Source organism: Strigops habroptila, chromosome Z (assembly GCF_004027225.2).
Source record: "Strigops habroptila isolate Jane chromosome Z, bStrHab1.2.pri, whole genome shotgun sequence".
NCBI lineage: Eukaryota > Metazoa > Chordata > Aves > Psittaciformes > Psittacidae > Strigops > Strigops habroptila.
Genome location: NC_044302.2, coordinates 3242120 through 3261264, shown reverse-complemented (window position 1 = coordinate 3261264; position 19145 = coordinate 3242120). Strand labels below are relative to the sequence as shown.

Genomic DNA, 19145 nt, shown 5'->3' with positions numbered 1-19145 from the left:
TCCTCTGTTAATGAGGCAGAAACTGTCTGCTTGCAATTAAACTAAGTTTTGTAAGAACAGGGTATGTATTGTTGTTGTCGGACAGATGATTTGTTAGCTTTTGTTGATGAAGGAATGCTAATGGGCTGGTTTAATTTAGTTTGTTGTGGGTGTTTACCAGAGAATCCTCAATCTTGAAATCTGAATTCAGATTTCTTTGCAACTACCAGCTGTGAGCACACCACATGTAGTGAAAATCAGGTAAATATTACTTTTCCGATAATGGAACAAGTAATGAAACAAATTACACAAATTTAAATATTGTTCAAGTGTCCAAACCAGTATGGTCTTGACTCTTAGGTTTTTTTCTTCCCATTTTTGTGTGTTATTTCAAAATACTTGCTTACACTGAGATAGAAGAAATTTGCAATCTATACTAAAGGAGAGATTAAGTATCATAAAGTCTCTGGATTCATAACATAAATGCATTATAATGCTAATGTTCTTTGGTCTGCTCCAGTCTGCAGGGTTTTTTTTTGTTATTAAAGCTATTACGTATTAATGAGCAGATAGTTCTTATATTGAAGATGCATTTTTTTGTCAATTTAGAAGTAATCATGTGTTTTGAGTATAGAATATAGCAGTCATAGCCACTAGTTTTAAGTAAGAGGAAGAATCTGGACATATGCATCTTGTTTGTATAGAGCAAGGACATAGAGTAGCCACTAGTTTTGAGTGAAGAATCGTCTGGACATAGGGCTCTTGCCTTGATACAGTGGCTTCTGGTAGAAGATCACTCTGTAAATATACTGAGGACAGCCAAGTGTGTTCCATGTGCTGTGGTGTAAATATTTTCTGGTAAAGGGGGTAGGTGAAGGCATCTGGCACAAGTCTTACAGCTCTTATGTGATACCTTTGCTGTGTATGTAAAGAGGAAACGTATTCAAATGTTAGTGTGGATTCAAGACTAAAAATTACCGACTTCACTAACTGAACTAGTTTTTAATATACCAGTAGATCTCACTGTTAGAAAATTCTTTATAGTCACATCTTATGTAGGTCACCAATGGATTAGTAGAGTGGGAATGATTTGTTATACTAGAGTGTTTTGTATGTAATTGCCAATTTGAAATGCTAGTTAAGGTTTAAGAACACAGCCAGAGAGAGCTTTCTTTGAATGGTGTTTGAAGAATTAGGTTTCTGTTAGGACAATGTGTTTGTTAGTTACATGGAAGAAAATCGAGAATAATATTTGACTGTTGTGCTTTCTTTATACTGAACAGAACTGAGGAAATACAGTTCTATTTATCTGATTTTATTCCTAATAATTTGCTGGCTATCTCAGGGAAGTTGATAGGCAAATCTAACCCCTTCAGTTTGCTGCATCAGGCCAATTTTTGTCTCATTACATACCTGAAACAGAAGACTTCAGGCATCTACTCAAACATGTTAAATATGTATGGTTAAGGGAGATTGTGATTCAAAGTAATTGTGATTTCCAAAATCTTTTTATCTATTCATCTCAATGTAAATGACCTTGTTCCGTTGTGGTTTTTAAAACTTAGATTTTGTTCAACAGTAGTTTTTAGAAACAGGAAGAAATGAATCTTGCTCCAATGTTAAACCAAGTCACTCTTGGCCCTTTCCCCCATCGCTTAAAACTGTGAGTGCAAATCAAACGAGGGAGTTTATAACTGTTTGTGTGGGAAGAACAAGCTTTTGAAAATGTGAGTATGGGGAAGGAATGTGCACATGTGACTGAATGCGTAAACTAGGGATTATGTCATTTATATGAGGCGTTCTGACCATGAAGAAATGGGATTATAGAAGTGATCCCTGCAGTTGGAAAAGGTCTGCGGTAGCAGAAATGTAACAGCAGTGGATCAGAAGGAGCAGAACTCAGAATGATGGACTGGGCACAGAAACCAATGTCTGTGTCTTTGGTGTCATAAGCACGGTTCAGAAGGTTTGGGATCCAGGTATCTGAAACATATCTTTCTTTCTTCCGCATGTTGGATAGTGAGTGGCTTTCATTTGGGAGCTAGTTCATTAAAATCTGGGGGTTGTGTATGTGTCTGGAAAAAAATACACCCTATGTGAATCTGACCAAAATTTACTCTTTTGGGTGCCTAAATGTTAATGGTTATTGGCAATGACAAAGAAGCTTGTGGCAACAAATGAAGAAAGTGCATGTAAACTTGATAATGCAGCAAATTTAATAGTAATGATATTGGTCCAGAAATGATGATTTCATGTAATAACTTAATATGTCATCACTGTGAATAATTAAGTTGAAATGAAATTTGATTTCAGTAACCTGTTCATGAGTTCACTATGATGTGAGTGAGCATATGGATGTCTCATAACTTTTGAGGATGAGATTTTGGCCATGTTCATTTCAGTGGCAGAACTCCTGTTGAGTTCAACTGTGCCACGGTTTGATCCCTAATATTTGTCAGTGAGGTACTGGCAAGAGCCCTACCATGCCATAGCTACTTTGCTTTCAGCTGTTTATCGGTGAAGTGTTGTTCCATAAAATCTACCAAAACCTGAGTGCAGTGCTAGCATGGGAACTAAATTAGGTGGTTGTCCTACCAATGTGGTTTGCTTCTGCTGGGAGCAGTAATACTTTGATGCATTATTTTAAACTTAAATGAAAAATCTAATGTCATCATCTTGCATTTGCCAATCATAGCTAGAAAAGCTCAAGCCAATATAGAGGATTTTATTTTTCCTTTTGTTTTGAGTTTCTTAAAGTTTGTCAGTGGAAAGATATTCCTTCCATTCTTGAAAATACCCACCAAATCTGCATTTAATAGAGAGAATATTTTATATAATATGCAGAAACATTAAAAAATGAAGAGATGTATGTTTATTAAAAAATCTTGATACGCTGCATTAGGTTTACCACAAGAAAGTTGAAAGTTTATCTTTGGAAGTATATATTTTCACTTGTGGTATAAATTTGCTTGTGGGGTGGCAGTGGTACTGAGGAGAGTTTTTGGGCAAGAAACCAAAATGACTTAAACACACTATATGTTATTAAGTAGCTCATTACTTCAGCCTTACAAAAAATGTAGACATTTTCTGGTGAAATACAATATAGGAATATCCACAGTTGTATAATTTTCTTTATGTAACAGAAAATACAGGTTTAGCTCTCTTGAGATTTTATAGCAATTTCCACCAGTGAGTTTGAAAAAAACAGATTTCCAAAATCAGAATTTTGCATTTATAAGAAAGTTGATAGCACAAAGGATGATGTTACATGTTGTCTTGGAAAAAAATGAGAGGGGATTTCTGAAGTTTGTAAAAGAAAATCTATCAATATTTCTTTTTTTTTTCCTTTTTAATAATCTAAGAAATTAGAAGAAAACAAAATAGCAACAGTTAAATGAGTTAACATTTGTTTCATCCAGAACACATCCCTACTGTGTAAATAACGTAGGAAAAAATTATTACCTGAAAATAACTTACGCTAAAGTCTGATTTTTAGCTATACATTATTTTATATGTAAATGATGTATATTCTGTTTCAAATGGCACAATGCTTTTTAAGATGCAATTAATAATGTAGAATAGAAGAAGTTGGTAATGAAAAATTGGTATTTCTGCTGTGTCATAATATTGCTCCCAGTAAAGATGGGACCACTTTTCTACTGTACTAGGTTGTAGGAGATGTTAATACACTTTGCTGCAAGAGTCAAACACAGCTACATCTCTTTAGAGGGCTGCTCAAATGAAATTAAGCACTATACTGCTTTAGAAAATTCACTGACACAGTAGTGCTTGAGAAGGAGACCACCCACATTTATTTAATAGGAAACACATTTGACTCCTGCTTAATTGTGTAGCATGTGTCAGTTAGATCAGTGTATGTATATATCTACACACATGCACATAACCCAAATGTAACGTGGGCTGGGCTGATTTAAGGAACTTGTAACTCCTGTCATGTAAAACCTGCGGATCACAGTAAGTCACTACTGTTTCAGCTTCTCATTTGCTTGTAATGAAGATTTTGATCTTAATAGCAGTGCGGGATGAACAGCAAGTACACCACACTTCTGTCTTTCTCAATCATTATCATCTTTTAAATAGAGGAAGGGGAGTAAGTTGCTTCTCAGAGACAAAGAGTTAGCTCTAATGTTTCTCACCAGTCTGTTTTCTGAGATACTGCACACTGTTGCCATCATGTAGAATGTTTTATATAAATAAACACTACAGTTGGTGAAGGTGTACACTATAAATACAAAATGTATTTAGTATTTTCTGGTTGGCTTTTTTTTTTCCCTCCATTTTCACTTAAAATCCTTTTAGTGTTGTATTTTTATAAATGATACCCATTTTTCCTTTTATATCCTGGTTTGTTGTTTTTTTTTCCTCATCTTTGTATGCTTTTTTGTACTCTCTATCTGTCATCCTTTTCATTTCCTGTTTATAATTCTGGGCTTCATGTGTCTCATTTCTGAATATTGTACTAGTCACTATCTATCCCACTGCGTAGTGTATATACAATGGCTTAAAACAGTGTTACACCTAGATGCAACAGAGATTGCTGCAGGTCTTGATTAACAGTAATTGTAGACATCTATCTAGACCTTGGATTCCATTAGGAGGCTGTTGGAAGAACTTCAAGAAAAATTAAATTTTTTCAATTCGGCTTTTCGTGCTATCTCTTGAATATCTCATCAGCACTAGAAATGGATGGATTTCTATAATTTGGACTGTTGTGACTACATTGCTAATTGTGGTTACAGTCCATCTCCCTTGATGGACCAAACTTAAGAATCAGTCATGCTCTGGGTACTCTGGAGGTTTGGGAGAAGTACAACAGGGTTAGAGGCAGTGCTTAAGGTAGTAATTTGTTGAGGACCTCTGATGTTTTCTGTTTAACCCATGCTCCTGTTTCTTCATTATATACGACATTAATCTTCCAAGCTGTAGTAGTCTAAAAAGAAGTTGTGTGGTTTGTATTCGCATGGATGAGCTAATCTTACGGTCCCTGGAAGTACGTTTTGCCAACATTTTCTTCTCCTGGTAATAAACAACATAGACTGTAGGTCTTTGGAAATAAAAACTCGCTTCAGCCTGTTCCTTTGAGGACTGCGGTGTTATCAGACGCTGCAGTGCATTTCCCCTCAACTGCCAGATCATGGCTTAGAGGTAGGACCGGCTTCAGTCTGCAGTTTGAAGGGTTGAGTATAAGCAAACAAAACTGGCCTGGTTCTGCAGCATTGCGCCTGTGGCAGCTGGGGCAGTTGCAGCAGGTTCTCCTGAGCTGTGCGCTATTCAAAACCTCTGCTCTGAGTCTTAGCCAGAGGACCTCCTCTACCTGACAAGTTCAGACAAGCTGCATTGTGGTTAATGCTGAAGTCCATGCGTGGTGACTGTTGTTAGGGACAGAACTTGGGAAGAGAGGAGGGAGAGTTTGCAGCAATGTTGAACTAGCTCATACTCAAGAAGAGAGTTTAGCACATCTTTAAATGGAAAGAAGTGAAAGAAAGCATTTCTGTTGTGGTTTTCTCGTATCCAAAAAGCATGAGTGGGGTTTTTTTGTGCAGCACCCTTGGGAAAAGCCTTGTGATGCAGCAGTGGTGCTTTTTTCAAACATGTTGTCTTCCTCAGAGTGGCGAAACTCTGGCTTCAGTTCCAAATAGCTGCTTCTTTGTGAATCAATTAAATGCTGCCACATGGAGGGAAGTGATAACCTCTTTTGAGGCTAGGCAAGAAGATAATATGAGAACCCATTGAGTTTATCTCAGCACTGCAGTTCTCATAAATGGCATCAATGTTGGCACTTGCTTACTGACTTTATGTAAGTGCTGTAATTTAATGCTGGCTGTTGTTTTCTTCTTTCCTGAGCACTTCTGTTTATTTCAATTACTGTCCTGGCCAGTTACTGTTTAATAAGCTAGAGGAAAAAAAAAAAAACAAAACAAAACAGGCAGCAATTTGAGAAAATAAAATAAATTATTGGCAATGTGTTTTCTCTCATCTTCTCACACTTCTCTTTTTGTCCTTGTATTATACAAGTGATGAATTTAATTTTCCACTCTTGAATGTAAGCAGCTGCTTAGCCTGTCAATTGCACGTGTGATTGCATGTAACTTGATTGTGCATGATGTGCTTTCAAGCGAGTTCGTAGGCTCTGCAGAAAGAAAACTGATGCATTAGGTCACTTGGATCATCTCTTTCCAGCCGATGCACAGTTGTTCCATCCTGTCAATACTTTTCTGCTTTGGCTGGACTTATTTATGTGCTGAAGTGCACTGGTCCTCACTTCTTGAGAGGCAGCTAAAACCAGTCAGATAAGTCTGTGAGCATAAAAGCAGTTTTCTCAGGGACTTTAAATGTTGCTTGAGGGATGTATGATGAAAAAAGAGGTGAGTTCTCTAACTTGTAAGAACAATGTGCTAATTGGGAAAGTTACTGCTACAAATAAGGTAACTTAGTTGAGCGAGTGCTGGTTTTTTTCTAATGAAAATCAAGGTAATCTTCTGTGGATTTCAGAAGTCATTACATGTTCATATATTAACAAGCCCCAAACCCTGATGTCAGCAAGAAGTATTGGACCATTTATGATCAATGTGTTGAGTGTGATGTCCAAGGATCATCTTTATCAATACTGAAGATTCTTCCGAGCTATGAAGCTATAAGTGAAACAGAGGACTTTTTGTATCACTGTTGTACTAATTAGGGTTTTCACCGGGCTCTATATGTGGAACTTCTCCAGTGCTGTGGTTGTCTGCAGGGTAGTTACTTCAGTGTGCAGTGCTGGTGTCCCTTTAGAGCTGAATTCAGAAGGATGCAGAACGTGCTTCACTCTCCCTATCTGTAAAGGAGGCTGGTGGGAACCCAGTACCACTGAGGCTCAGTTCCTGCATAAATAAAATATCCTAATGAACTTTCAATGGACTCCAGACAAGAAAAACTTTCTTTACTATTGAAGGCTTATAAAAGACAAAATTGAACTTTAGCTGTGTGGTTTTTAGAAGACATGAAGAGTCTAAGAAAGTATTTGATCCCTGACATTTTGAGAGGAAAACCAGCTCAGCCACCAAACGCAGTTTGATCAACACAGCAATAACGTACATTTGTCTGGAAAACGCATTTGCTGCATGCAAGGGGAGCTGCGATTTCACAAAAATCTCATAAACGGAATTCGAGAAAGTTGCATAGCTTTTCCTTTCCTGGCTTTGAACTTTCTTCTCTCCATTTCACAAGGGTTAAAGAGTGAAGTGAGGAGATGCCTCGAGCTGACTGCAAATAAAACGTAAATAAATTCCCGCAGCGTTCAGGTTTCTGTCGTGCCAGTCCTTTCCAAACCCACAAGCTCCTTCGGAAGGGGAGAAATCTTCGTTGTTGATTCATAAGTGAGTTTTTCTTGGCGGCACGTGTGGTGGCGTTTGCCATCCAGATGGGCTCCCGAGGCTCTGCGGCGAGGGCTTATGTAACGGGATGTCTCGGGAAGGGGGTGGTTAAAGCGACAACCCTCCTTTTTCCATCGGCCCTGCCGCTGGTTCTGTCAGATCGCATTGTGCTGCTGTGTAAAAGACAAACAGCTGTTTAATCAACTTCGCTGTAAGGTTGCGGCTATCAAAAATGACCTGATGTGTGGTTATTGGCAGCAGCTCCTTAAAATCAGCAATGCTTATTTTGATCAAGTGTTATTGCTTCCATTTAGGTGATTCCATTTGTTTTGAGTATGAGACTTTGATTTCAAACAGTAAGTTGATCCTTTGGCAATAAACACATCATATACTTAGGTATGTTCCCTTCCAAAACAGATAAACCTTGTGGGATTGTTTCTCCCAGTGAGTAAAAGGAATAGCAAGGTCTTTGCTTACTGACTGTAATCATAAATGAACGCTCTGACATTTTGAATGTGCAAAGCTAAAAGGTAAATTTAAGTGAAGACTTAAGAGCATGACACCCTCTAAGTACATTTTTACTATGCAAAAATAAGGTAATAGTTACTATGAGCCTATTAGGTATTTAATTTGAAAGGAAATTGTTAGTGGCTGGGTAAGTCAAACAAGTGTTGGAGTCTTTAGGTCCTAATCTTCATGAAAAGCCATTTCAGCTGAAAATGTTTGTGCAGTCTCTATGGAATGCTGCCACTGCAATTCTTAGCTGTACAGCTATAGCTATATGAAGTATGCAATTTTGCTTTCATATGGAGACTCAAATGTTGCAGGAATAAATATATTTGGGGAGGAAATGAAACACAGATATTTTTTTTCAAGGTATCTTGTTTTTATAAATCTTTGGATTTATGCAAGATATTTTTTTAGAGTAAGCAATGTGTTTTCTTTTAAAAATGGGGGGAAAATAGAAGCAAATGTACGTCATTCATCTAGCATCATTGTAGTGGAATACCTCTCATGTAACTTGTGAACTGTAGCAAGCCTGTAGTAGATGACATGAAAACTTTTCTATTCTGGATTATAAAACCTCTGATTTGGTCTAGAATTATTTTCTTATGGAGTTGATTTGATTCATTTAACGAATTAGATAATGCTTTTGATAATTAGGCTCCAGTTATTAAACATTTATGCAGGTGTTGATATTCTGTCACCATCAAAGAAACGTGATCAAAAGACCCCTGCGGGAACTGGTATAACACGTGGTGTGGAGCTTGCTTCAATTGCAGTGTATGACCAGGAACATGAAAAATACTCTGTTTTTGTAGTGATTAATTCAGTTGCTTCCATTTCACAGTGCATCTCTGGTTCTGCAGTCCTGCTAACCTTTTGTAGCACTTGGCGTGTGCTGCGAGGGAGCCGGAGATTGAGCAAACGTACACGTGCACGGATCAAAATGCTGTCGATTCTTGCCAGAATGGTAAACTCGAGGTTCCACTAGATGGCATTATTTGCATGGTTTTGGCTGTCTCTTGTGAAAATAACCCAGGTTCTGCTCTTGGTAAGGTAGATCAAAATACACTGGCTGTTTTTGCAGAAAGGTGATAAGGTGTATCTCAGTGTAGGAGCTTTTCTGCTTTAGAAGAGGTTACATCAGTGGATTTTGGAGATTCTAGATACTGATTAATTTTATTTTTGGTTTTAAAACTTCTGGTAGGGTCCTATAGACCTGCATGAGTCCTTTTAATTTGTAGAACAAGGACATTTAAACTAATTTTTAATTTTGTTACCTCTGTTTCTGAGATTTGTTAAAAATGAAATATTCAAGCAAATACCTAAATAAATATTAACAAATATTAATTAAATATTTGGCTGGAAAGCTTTTAATAAATTAGATGTTAAATATTCTTATAATTGGAAGGTAGTTATTATTTCTTTTGAGGAACAGTACATTGCCAGAACGAAATCTTAGCCAGATCTACATATAACCATTCAGAAAGTACTTACTTATATCACATTCGGTTTCAAAATGCTTTAAATTTTTTAAAATGTAAGGAATTCTATCTGTGTTTTACAGAGAGCAAGAACAGAGAAAGAGAAACCTCATGTCTTTGGGGTTGTACTGCTTTCTCATAACCCTCTTTAAAAAAAAGCCCAACAAACAAAATAGTCTCTGGATGTTGGAGCCTGTGTATTTTACCCAAAGCAGAACGACTTTTCTTTCAATCCCTTGTGAAAGGTGAATGCTCTCTTGGAGCAGGCCTTTGATCTGGTATGCTTGAGACAAATGTGAAAAATAAATGTGGTTCCAGCCATCTGTCTGCATCCCTCAGATCCTCGGATGTTCAGCTTCAGCTCGACAGAGGAAGTTGGAACAACTGAAGCACTAAATAATTCACTTTCACTTTAATCAGTTGAGACACGAGGCTGTATGTGCAAAGACTTTTTATATTGTTTGATAGATATTTAAAACGAGGTAATTTCCGAACTGTTTCCTCAACACAGTAGAATAATTTGACATTGTTGAGGAAAACTTTCTTGCCTAGTTTAGTGTTCTGTTTGTGTAGTATTGTTACCAGAAGATTATGTAAACGGTCTAAGATATAGTAGAAAAGAGATGTTTATCCTAAAGAATGAATGATAGGATGTTACTTCAACCCACCCCAATCTTGAACTTAGGGATTTCATAGTAGTCATAGTTTGGGACAGATGGTGTCTTGATAATTTTAAGGCTGGTGTAACTGGGATTGTGGGGAGTGGGAATGGGATGCTATAGGCTGCTGTCACTCCAGTATGCAGAAATTTGTCTGCAGTCTCACTTCCATTCCAGTTATCATGTAAAAGGTATAAAAATACAGTGTTTAGAGTTTGGTTTCTTAATGTGCTGACGAGTGTATTAATATAACACCCGCATCATGATGGCAACTGGAGCCGGGAAAATTATGCAATATGAGCAATCCACTCCTGGATAAAACATTTTTTAGTGTCCCTAAACTTAGTCTTTATTCCCTAAATTGTCTAATTGCATGCTCACACTTCAGACTACAGGCTTTGTGGATGTTTTTCACATCTGGAGGGTTTCCTCGAACACGTTTGGCTTTTTCAATTATGTTCTTAATGGTATTTCTGAATTTCCTTACTCTCTTCTAATGACAGATTTATTTTTCATAGTGTAGGTAAAAAATTTCTAGGTATTTGTTGTAAAGCAGTTCTAAAATTAGCAATTGTATTTTGTCATAAAGTTACATAAGGAAGACTCCTCATGATCTCTAGTATGCAGTCGAATTCTATCCAAGTAGAAAGGGATTTGATTAACATGGAATTTGAGGTTTATGTATTATTAGAAATCAGTTGAAGAGTATAAATAATTTGTTTTCTATGGAATCTTATTTGCAGAAATCCTCTTTAACCATCAGTCATGTTCCTAGGGAAACAGAGTGGTTTTTTTCTTTAAAAGCTGACAGTTGAAAATTTTCTGAAAAAATTGCGAACTTTTATAGAACAGACTTCGTGAACATTTTGTAGTGTTTGATTTTTCTATTTGGCTGTTCAAAATATTCTGGTTTCTGACACAGGTTTAGTAAACCCTTCTTTAGGTATGTGTAGTAGAATAGGATTTCCTTTGTATGTGAGGCTGTTCATCAGTACCCTCTGACTACAGTTTGTACTACGGCATGTGCACACTGCAGTCCCCAGTAGTCTATAAATTTATAGCTGTTTGAAAGGTATGGATGTAATAGTTAAACAAAGGAACTGTAGAAATAAAATGGAAAACAGAGTAATTGCTTGGTAGCTGATTTTTTCCTTCCCTGCTCCCTCCAAGTTTGCAACAGCTTCCCCCATCTCTGTTTGGATGCTGTTTACCCTGTGGATGAGAACAATGTTATGGAAAGTGATTATCTGGTGACATGATTGGTGTTTAAGGGCATGTGATTTTGGAGAAGCTGCCAAGGTTCTGCCAAGGTTCTGCCAACCCACCAGCTACAAGGGGCAAGTTTTCCTTGTCCGAGGACGGTGTTGCCCTCCCCTTCCTGCATCCCTTTGTCCAACCCTTAAACACTTTGGAGTTGTGGAGGGGGAAACTGCCTCCCAGCTGTGGAGCTCATCCCCCTCCCCAGCTGTCAAATGAGTAAACAATTACTCTTAAAAATTGTTTCAATATGCTCAATGCATGAGCATAATTATGTTTGAAGAATTGAAGCCTGAAGGCACAAGATGTAACTTCAGAGGTGCTTAGTATTTTCCTCCAATGTTTAGTACAGCAGATTTTGTTGTCATATGCTATTCGTTTAATAAAAAGAACTCCAAATGTATGACCCTTATGTGAAAAAATGTGTTTTGTTAGCCAAACCCCCAAATAATCGCCCCTCTTCATGATTCTGTGCAGGCACAATCTGAAGCCCTTGTTTTTCATAGTATCCATCATATTCTTGTCAATTAAAAGAAAAGGTTCTGTTCATCAGCTTAATCACTTGAATTTGGAATAGGACATCCTTTTGCTTTTTATGTAGATTAAAAAAATTACGTTGAATTTGAAAATGGAAGGAACAGTTAACCAAAGCCATTTGGATTACACATTTAATGTAAATATGTCTTTATTTTATGCATGTGGAAGTTAGTTTTTTCTGGTGGTAACACTTTCCCTCACCTTCCAAAATATAACAATAACAGGGAAAGTCTGTGCCATCTCAGCGTAAAGGGCAGCAAAGGAACTTTGCCAAGTCTGCGAACATAATGATTTACCTTTTAATTTTCTGCAGAAATCTGGTGTTCATGGAGAATGGGAAGCAGCACAACCTAGCAGTACCCAAGTGCAAGCTATTGACATAGTTTGTTTTTTAGGAGACTGATTTTGAATGCAGTATCAAGCTGGAATATTTCATGTCTGGTTTTGATATTACAAATGTCTTCTCTTCCTCTTAAATTTGTTCTTAATTAAATTTCTTTACAATTTAATGTTTTATGTGGATTGCTTCGTCTGCTGACTTCTGACCTTTAAGAAAGTGTGGATTACTTTCTCAGAAACGTTGTTTTCACAGAGTTTTCTTTTTTCCTAATTATCCCTGTTTTTTAAACAAACCCAATCCTTTCTCCCCCTGTTTTGTACAGTAGATGCTCCAAAAGTTTGGAAGTATGTAATTCAGGCATCATTGCCATGATGATCTTTGTGTTTGTACCAGATTGTCTTCACTGCATTTCCAAGCTTTATTTTTCCTTGAACCACAGAAAGATTTGTTTTGCGGTGCACAAAAAGCATTCTAGATCTTCGTATGTCAGTCGTGTTACAGTTTTATAGGAACTTTGGCAGGAATGTGCTGTGTTTCTAATACAGGATGAGGAAGGGAAAACTTAGTGTGATGCACCTGTCAGCTTTTAAAGCTGACTTGTTTAATTTTTCTAATGCACACATGCCTTCCTCCTAAGCTTTTGCTTGATGGGATTTGAACACTGGTTCTGGCTTGCGAATCAAGGTGATTTCCTCTCCGTGTGTTTCAGAAAGCCTGTGTCTTTGGGAATTCTTTGTGCAGACCTTTTTGTCTAGTAAGCTGGTGCTAGTATATATCTGGTCTATAGAAAGTACTCAAGCCCTTGCAACTTATTAAATAACTGAACTATTTTTAAGTTTCTGGTATGTTTTCATAAAGCTTTGTTTAGGAAGCGAGGTTTCCAAAGCAAGCAAACTTTGGACCCTCGGTGTTTAAAAACAAGCACATCCTTTGTTTTGAATGTTACTGCAACCATCCATTGTTCTAAATAAAAAGACTGCTAAAAACACGGTCAGGCATCCTTAGATGATCTAAATCCTTTACTTCACTTCTCTTGTATAAGTGCATCTGTCTTCCAAAATACTGTTGTCTTTTTGCCAAAGTGCTGAATTATATTGCCAAATGTATTTGTTTTTAATGTGTTTTATCAGGGTTATGTGCCTCATAGATACTGTGCTGCTTACAAATTACAATGCTTCATGCTGCTTTTGACTAGCAGATGTTCCGAAAAAAGTCAAATCCCTTTTCACAGAAGAATTTCTGTCTTTTCTAATACGGACTTCCCCAAGTTAAAATGCCTCATTTGCAGAATCTTGCTTTATTGCTGCCTTTCTGACTTTGTTTGGTGTTTGACATACTCAGAATGAGACAGCTGACTGCTCTCCTGCGTGTGATCATTTATGGGTAGAGAACAGAAAGTCAGCATGCTCCAGTTTTCAAATATTGTTTGCACATGTTTTTGGGATATATCTCTACTACAGGTAAATCATATTTCTGATGTTATGGTGAACTTTTTATCTACTTAAAAAATACTCTGCTGTCGTTAGCATTAGGTTTTTCCTCAGTCATCGGTGGACTGTTATGAAATGTGGTTTCTAAAGACCTATTTGAAGAATAACGTTTTAGATTGTAATACCAACTGGATAGATTTATACATCTGAAATTCGTTTGACCTTTATATCAACTACCTTTGTACTTAAAGGCTAATTTTTCATGCCTAATTTGCACATGCAGTTACTGTGACCAAGTAGGTAGTTATGGTAAAAATCTGTGCGAACAGCAGGCCTTTCGTCTAGACCAGCTTTACACCTTCTACCACCATAACAGCGAAGTAGGAATTTCATGAAGAAGGGAATAGAAATAAGCACACCTGGCTTTGACAGTCTGTGCCTGATGTCTTGGGTTTTTCGAGCCTAAAATCTTCTTGTCTGACTCTACCCTTTTTAGCTAGTTATTGATTTTTCCATGCTTTCCTCTGAAGTCATGTTCTCTCCATGAAGGTAGTGGTGTCTCTATACAGTATTTCATGGCCATTCCTTATTGCATTGATTAAATGATAGCATTTGTGATCAGTAAGTAGAAGGTCATTTCCTGTCTTCCCTCAAGAGAGCAATTTCTGGGATGTTTAATGTCACAATTCTGCCATTCATCATCTTTCTCAAGCTCTTGTCCTACACGGCTTGGGTCTTCTCATGTGCACAGCTCACTGCATCTGAGGTGTCTTTTCTCAACTAATTTATATTGCTTTTGTTTTCTCTTTGAATTAAGCGACATCTTGGAATATCCCATGGATTACACTGTAATAGGTCAAATTCCTAGCTAGACTGCTTTTCTGAGAGTTTTCTCTGACCTACAATTGCTTCAGTCACGTCTCCAGACAGAGCAGCATACAGTGTGAAAGTCATTAAAATGTATTTATAAATGAAATATGGACACTTTTTAAAAGCACCACAGAGCATGCGACTGTGTTTTATGTAGGACTACACAAGAACTTTTGTAGGTACTGACAGCTGAAATCGTATAAAGAGTTAAAGCACAACTATTTTTATTGGACACTTCTACAGACATTTATAAATGCATTTCTCTGTGTAGTGCATATTAGTAATAGATTACGCTGAGAAATGTGGTCTTGGTATTCACAATGCAGAATGTGCTTTCCTTTTGCTGACACCTATGGAAAGGGAACTTGCACAGCAGCAGATAATTTCAGTAGGTTTTCCTCCTTTACTACTCCCACTGCCTTTTTGGACACATAATATAGGGGTTGTAAAGAAATCTCTTAAGTAACATGCTTGCTGTTGCTTGCCAGTGAGAAATCTCGGGGCCTTTAAAGTGATTTTGAATTAGGTTTTTGATGCCAGTGTTTTCCTTCTGTATGTTCTCTACTTTATTTCAAACTGCTTATTGAACAGTTTATAGAAAATATTATTTGGAGCATCGAAAAATAAATGTGTTTAAAAAATTATGATGACATAAGAGATAAAGTACTGTGCTTGACTGTGTTAATAACCTACAAATTGCAGTTTCTGAGGAGACTGGGCTCATTTGTAATACAAAGGAAGTACAAAGCTCTTCGTTTGTGTGAAACTGGAATTTTGTGGCTGTAGGCTTCAAATCGTTTGTCTGATACCAAAAGGAAAATACGAATCTTAAAGAGATCTTTCAAGCATAGTCATGTTGAGTAAAAGCATTTATTATAGCTTTGGAATGTTTAACTGCAGTATTGCACACCTAAATCTGGAAAGTGTATAAGTACTGAAGTTTTAGAGAATGTTATAAATGTTCACATAGTTCTGTTTGAATTCTTGGGGTTTGAACCTTCGGGTTTACTTTTTCAAGTGTGTTTTTTCCTTTCTGCAGCCACGTGGATTATAAATTTCTCTTAACATACAGGCAGATGCTCTCAACTGTTGATGCTTTATGCAAACTCTAAAGCACTTGGAAGCTTACAATAAAACAGTAAAAGTATTTAGCAGTATGAGGAGGACCTTGAAACAGCTGACAATGCACAACGCTTCCTTCCCCAGTTTTAAAGCCTTTTGTCCAGATGTTGAAACAAGTATTTCTTGTCATACCTGAAATAGTCTTTTTGCTCCCTCTGTTTCTTGGGCTTCCCTTTCGGGTGCATATCATAATGAACGTGGTTTGAGTTGGCAGCAGGACTCAGTCTGTATGAGCTTGGTTTCAAAATACTCAGCTCAACTCATGAGCGAACGCTGTGTTTGTTTAACAGTTTGGCAACTTAGCACCAAAGGCTGGAAAGGGTGTAATGTGGCTCTTTAAATGACTTAATACTAGCAGTAGCATTTTCAGAGGATTCTAATTTTGTATTGCGTTTTTATTGGATTCTGATGAATTTTGAACTGAGATTTGAAAGAGGGTTTGCCCTTTTTTTTATAGAGAGCTTTATACGGCTTCCTACTTACCAGATGTATACATATTGTGGGGCACTACCAGTGAGAAAGAAATCTTTTTCTAGTTTTGGCTTTGAAGTGGTGGATCCTTCTGTTGGTTAGTGTTGCACAGCCTGAATGTGGTAGTGCAGTTTCCGTGGACAGAAGTGTAGATTAGGAAATTTCTAATATTCTGATCTTTAAAAATACGTAACCGTATGGTTACTCAATTTTGTTACTTATGGTTATTTAATTTTGTGAATCGTTCTTGAAATCACATCACTCTATGGCTTTGACTTTTTTCATGATGTCATTGTATTCCTTTAGGCAGTTCAAGGACGACACCTTGTGTGTGTGACAGTGTGTGCCATCTTTTCTGGAAAAAATACAGATTTTTACTGATTTTCAGCTCTTTATGTTTTTCTCTAATTACAGGTCACCTATTTTACAAATTCGGGATCACAGAATCTGACTGGTACAGAATCAAGCAAAGCATAGACTCCAAGTGCCGAACAGCTTGGAGGCGGAAACAACGAGGGCAGAGTCTTGCTGTGAAAAGCTTTTCAAGACGAACACCTTCATCATCATCTTACAGTGGTTCAGGTAAAAAAATATACAACCCTCTCCTCAACCCACAGTAACCAAACCAACCCCAACAGAAGTTGAAAGTTAGGGCAATAATGCCATTTGTTTTTCAATATACCTGAAAATTAGCTTGATCTTAGTTATATTTACAACAGGTGTGTGTAGTACCTAAAAATGTGGATATTTTTGCATAACAAAGATAAATAGAGAAACCCATGTTCTCCCAATTGAAGTTTCAGAGTTGATTTTATATTCTCACATTTTTTTTTTTGGAAGTACCATTTATCATTGGCGAAGAGGCCTGTCTATTACATTGTGTGTCTATCTGTAGTGCTTCTCAAGGAGTGTATCCATGTACTAAGTGAAGCTATCCATTTGTAGTTAAATCATCATGGGCCTTCAGTGAAAGCCAAGCGCCAGCTGGGGTGGTTGGCTTCCACCAACCTTGTGGTGCTTGTATCAAAGTAGATCACTGGTAGGATGAGCTTCTAATCCTGTTTCATCTACAAATTGCAGTCACGCCCCTGATTGCGGTGCGTTAATGATCCTAGAAAGGAAGTGAGATGTGTGTATGTGTGTGTTCACAAGAAGGAGGAAAAGAGTCTGTCTCTAAACCAGTAGTAAACTACGGATTTGCTGGAAATGAGTGTAGTACATTCCAGAGCGAGAAATTGGCTTTGTGGGTTTGTACGTTATCTGAATGCCTGGCTACACTGAGATGCTTGAGAACATCCATCTCCACGTCTTAACTGAAGCATGTGCAGCTTCATGCTATGATACGGGTTTGTTTTTTTTTTTACCATGGTAATTTTTTTCAGTAGAGGGTCAAAATCTTTCTGCAACTGACATTCATAAGAGGAGTCAAGTGAATAAATCTTCCTTGGTGCGTTCACACCATTTAGTAGGACGTGCTAAATTTTGTTCCTGAAGTGTTTTCCTCTGAAGAATTTAAATATGTTGTAGGTGATCCTATATTTCCATATAGGTATGTAGACATGAATAATAATAACAAATGAAAAATACTGGCCTAAGAAGTGTTCTCATAGGACGTTTCTGGCTCATGCTTTTAATATAAAGCAGTGTTATGGGACATTTGTACGTCATATATTAAAAACAGTGTTTTGGAAGCGAGCCCAAAGAAAAGGAAGTAAGTTTATTTGCCTGCATAAAATTTTTGGTTGCATGTTAACACTAACCACTGTATCTCATGCAAAGAATGCCAAAATCTGCTTTCAATGGAAAATTTTATGTGTTGGAACTGCGAATCATATCCAAAATTCTCAAATTAAAACAACTAATCAACATAATGATAACCATAAGCCATATATGTTAATGGGATTTTTATTTTCAGTCTCTAAGCAGTCAGTATTTTAGAATAAAAATGCAGTAGTAAGTAGATATTATGGGCCTGTGCTCATTAGACTGTGCTCCATGGCTGTTGTTAAGATCTATGATTAAAAAATAATCTTTAATCTCCTGCTTTGGAGATTTGGGAAGACCTGTGTAGAGATGTAAAACATACTCAGGCTCAATGAATTCTTGTCTTCAGGCGGCCATGAGATAACAAGTTTTGGTGTTTGTTTTTTGTGGGTTGTTTTTTTGGTTTGCTTTTTTTTTTTGTTGTTGTTGTTGTTGTTAAGCTGAAAACTCAGATTTCCCCTCCCATGCATTTCCACTAACCTGATTGATGTGTAAATTGTTCTATGGGTACAGGGACATGTGAATTAACTCCTCGGATTTCAGCAGTGTGCTGTCTGGGCAGGTGGGAGTAGTGGGTACAGACTCTTATGGGCTGGTCCTGCAAGAGCCACCTTGGTGTTTTGGGTTGTGTGCCCAGGCTCGGTCATTCAGCTGAAGTTGAGCTGGCTGCCAGTGGTACATCAACATCCATGATTTTCCCAGGAGTTTTTGGGCTGCCTGTGTGTGTCCCCTAATAGCAAAGAAGTGGCTGCATGTCCTTATAAAGATGTCTTTGGTCCAGAAGATGATGAAGTTCAGCTGAGGCGTCTTGGCATGTCATTGGCAGGACTGTATAGGCTGTGCAGCCAAAAGCAGAGTACCGGCAATAACATTAACAGCTGCCTCTGGTAACGGTATGTGAAAATGTTCCCATGGATCCAGAATCTTTTGTTAATTTTCTTTAAAATACTGCTCTTACTCAGAATGTCGTTGGCATCATTTTCTGGGAGGCCATAAAGATGTTAGATAAATTCACCACTGCATTTGCACCCATGGTGAAAAAGCTTTTAGAAAAACAGACCACTTTTCCAGAATCAGGTGGTCCTTTGCAAAACTAACTTGCATTCCTAAATCAGGTGGGAATGGTATTTCACCTGAAGAAACAAGAGGAGGTATGAGGAAAACAGGAAAGTGGGTTGAGAGGCTGAATAAGCATATAGGGAAAAGAAAGAGAAGAAAAGATGCAACGGGAAAGAAACAGAAGATTCCCACATGTTTAAAAGGTAACTTTTGCATGACAGGGCTGTAATTCCACTGCTCTGTTCAGGTAACTTCATGAACTGCTTAGACTTTGCCTTTGTGGCTTCACATCCCTG

At 37.5% G+C, this 19145-nt stretch overlaps 1 protein-coding gene across 4 annotated transcripts in view; it reads left to right on the top strand.

Annotated features, from left to right (window-relative positions):
* The window catches only part of BANP (BTG3 associated nuclear protein), a 153906-nt gene that overhangs the window by 58197 nt on the left and 76564 nt on the right, over window positions 1-19145 (top strand). For all 4 annotated transcript variants that reach the window (XR_003989205.1, XM_030470514.1, XM_030470513.1 and 1 more), the window contains exon 8: window positions 16441-16608. Coding sequence is in view for 3 of the 4 variants with exons in the window: in XM_030470514.1 (XP_030326374.1) it covers window positions 16441-16608 (168 nt within the window). In the remaining variant the exon portion in view is untranslated. The remainder of the gene's footprint in view (window positions 1-16440; window positions 16609-19145) is intronic.